We start from the raw sequence: 3205 nt of genomic DNA on the forward strand, positions 1-3205 counted from the left end.
GAAAGAAAGAAAGAAAGAAAGAAAGAAAGAAAGAAAGAAAGAAAGAAAGAAAGAAAGAAAGAAAGAAAGAAAGAAAGAAAGAAAGAAAGAAAGAGAAAAAGAAGAAAAAGAAAAAGAAAACAGGAACCACCGTGGAACCAGCTTGAAAACAGGAACTTGGAACAGAGAGTCACTGCTTGAAACCCCCAGACCTAATATGTATGATTAACTGTCCCTAGGTTTGGGAGGGGTGGTTATATGCACAGTAGACCTGAGCAGTAGCTGCCACTTCCTGCCTGACATTAGTGCTCCCTCTGCTTGTGGCACCAGGGCCTATCTAGTCCCAGGCCTCATCTTGTCAGCTCAGAGGGCCCATTCCCTACCCCAGGGCTTTTCCTCCTTCCTTCTCACTGACCATTCCCTGCCCTCAGATCCTCTCACCTCAGCTCATGCACTCTGCCTTTCTTCCCAGCCCCGCCAAACCTCCCAGGAGGTCTTCTGATGCTCTCTGCCCCTCATCCACCTGTCAGTGCCTTCCCTGTCATGCTTCCCTTGGCCAAGGCCCATCCTACTGCCTCTGGGCCCCTTAATAGTGGCATACACTCCAACTCTGGGGCCTGGCTCTGCCCTGTTGTATGATAAGAGAACCAAATGTACCGGAAGCTGCAGGACTCCAGGAACTGCCATTCATTATTCTGTGCCTCCTCTACAGCCTGGAAGCTGGCTTGCTTCACCGGTGATTCATGGCCCTGCATCTGTGCCAGGAGGCAGCCTCCACCCTCCTATCAAGAGGCCAGCAGGGCTCCAAGGGGAGGACATTTCTAGGCAAATCACCCCCAGTCCCATGCTCCCAGCTCATCTGGAAGTCAGCTCTCTGAAGCTGCCACACAGTTCACCTTCCCTCCCTCCCCACTGCACACACCTGCTCAGGCTTAGCTGCCCCACCCACCCCATGCCTCAGCCAGGGCTTGAGAGACCCTTCCCTCGTCAACTCCCTCCACACCAGCTTCACAACACATCTTCCTCTCAGTCTCTCATCTGAGACCTGTGCCCCAACCATGCTCCAGGTGCTGGGAAGGGAGGGGCAGTGAACCAGACAGATGGGATCCCTGCTGCTAAGGTATTTTTTATATTCCAGTGGAGGTAGAGGGCAATCAAAACTTAATTCATAAGACAAAACAATTTAGATAGTGATAGGTGCTTCAGAGAACTTCAGATAGACTGCAGAAAGAGTAGCTGGGTGTTTGAGGAAGCCATCTCTGAGGTCTTTTATCCTAAACCCCAGGGATAGTAGGAAAGGGACAGTCATGTACAGAGCTGGGAGAACCACATTCCAGGCAGAAGGAACATTAAGTTCAAAATCCTTGAAGCATGAAGATGCTTGGCAAATTCAAGGTACAGGAAGTGGGCTAATATGGTCAGAGCACGGTGAGTGAGAGTGGTGGGGAGTGAGGTCAGGGTTGGGCGGGGCCTTATGAGCCACAGTAAGGGTTTCTGCTGGCTGCTGTCCCCCCACCCCCACCCCGCGTTTCACAACTGTGAGCTCCCAGGTATAGTATCTTGCACTCAGAGCTGGGTTCAAGGAGAGTACTCAGTACCAATGTGGTAACAAACGGTGGTTTTCTGGCCGGCCAGATTCCTTCCACAGGCTCTATGCCCAGCTAGGACGCGTCTCCTCCCTTTGGCCTGAGCCAGACCCAGCCAAGAACATTCTGTCCTGGAGATCTTACAAGTGAGCCTGAGAGATTTCAGCTGTACCAGCCTCAGCTCTGGGGAGACTGGGGGAGGGAATGGGGGACCAGAGGCAGGGCTCATACCACAAGTGCCCACACACCTGGTTCTTGATGTTGTCGATCTCAGCCTGCAGCCTCTGGATGGCCCGGTTCATCTCTGCAATCTCATTCCGGGTATTCCGGAGGTCATCTCCATGCTTCCCAGCCTGGGCCTGGAGGGTCTCAAACTGGAGGGGCCATACAGAGAAGTATGGCAGGGGGTGGGCAATGATTATGGGTGATTCATCCCTCTTCCCACCCAAGGAAGGCCTACGGTTGTGGGAGACAAGCCCCAAGATGGGACAGTATGACTCCCAGCAACCCTCGCCCAATGCCAAGAGACCAGACATTAGGCAATGGGGTGGGGCAGGGACTCATTGTCCTCCCAGCCAGGTCAGGGAGGACAAGGATGTCTCCCGGGGCCTATTCCCATTGATTCCAAGCCTTTTCTCATTCCCATAATGCCCTAGTGCTGGAGAATCACTGGAAGTCTGAGACCCTCGCCTGAGAGCCCCTCCTCAACACCACTCATTTCTCAGATGAGGAGAAAGAGTCCCAGGGAATGAAGGCACTGCCCAAGGACCACAGAGCAAGTCTGAGGCCAGGTCTGTGTTCTTACCTGTGTACCATGGACGACTCCATACCTCTGCAGAGACAGCCCTCTATGCTGCTTCAAACCCTGTCTCAGGCTCCCTCCCCCACACCCCCACCCATTCCCTCAGCAAGTGCACAGTCATCTGCCCTGCCTCCACGTGGTTCCTGGTCTGCAGCCCTAGGATCCAAGATCTAGTCCCTTTTCTTCCATCTACTAGCTGTGTGGAGGTAGGTAAATTATTTAACCTCTCTGTGCCTCAGTTTCCTCATCTGTAAAATGAGGATAACAATAATGCCTACCTAATAGGGCTGTTCTGTGCGTTAAATAAGACAATACAGGTTAACGTCTGAAACACTGCCTGGCACTATGAAAACTTACCAAATTTTGGCTATTATAATTATTAACCCACGTCCACTTCCTCTGCCCTGCTCCCCCATCAGGGCAGGGCCCTGGCCTTCACATCCTCTTTTTTCCAGGACACTGGGGAGCACCACAGACTTAACTACTGGTGCCTGCCAGAACAATGGGACCCAGGCCCTAAAGGCTTGAGACAGGGAGAGCAGAAAGAAAAGCTGCCATCAAGAACCCTGCAGGAGGAGGAAATGCGTCCCTACGGGCCTCACACCTTAGTCTGGTACCAGGCCTCGGCCTCGGCCCGGCTGCGGTTGGCCATCTCCTCGTACTGGGCCTTGACCTCGGCGATGATGCCATCCAGGTCCAGGGAGCGGCTGTTGTCCATGGACAGTACCACGGATGTGTCGGAGATCTGGTCCTGCAGCTCTGACAACTCCTATAGGGACCAAACGGAACATCAGGACTCAGGGTACGACCTGCCCTTGTTCTTACACCCAGCCTGGGA

The 3205-nt window shown here is 53.1% G+C and overlaps 1 protein-coding gene across 1 annotated transcript in view; it reads right to left on the minus strand.

The window, feature by feature from the left end:
• The window catches only part of KRT7 (keratin 7), a 14582-nt gene that overhangs the window by 4670 nt on the left and 6707 nt on the right, over positions 1–3205 (minus strand). Inside the window, exons 5-6 of the mRNA XM_006904569.3 lie at positions 2972–3136; positions 1814–1939 (exon numbers count right to left, since the gene is read on the minus strand). Coding sequence (XP_006904631.1) covers positions 1814–1939; positions 2972–3136 — 291 coding nt within the window. The remainder of the gene's footprint in view (positions 1–1813; positions 1940–2971; positions 3137–3205) is intronic.

Source organism: Pteropus alecto, unplaced genomic scaffold, assembly GCF_000325575.1.
Source record: "Pteropus alecto unplaced genomic scaffold, ASM32557v1 scaffold220, whole genome shotgun sequence".
Lineage (NCBI taxonomy): Eukaryota > Metazoa > Chordata > Mammalia > Chiroptera > Pteropodidae > Pteropus > Pteropus alecto.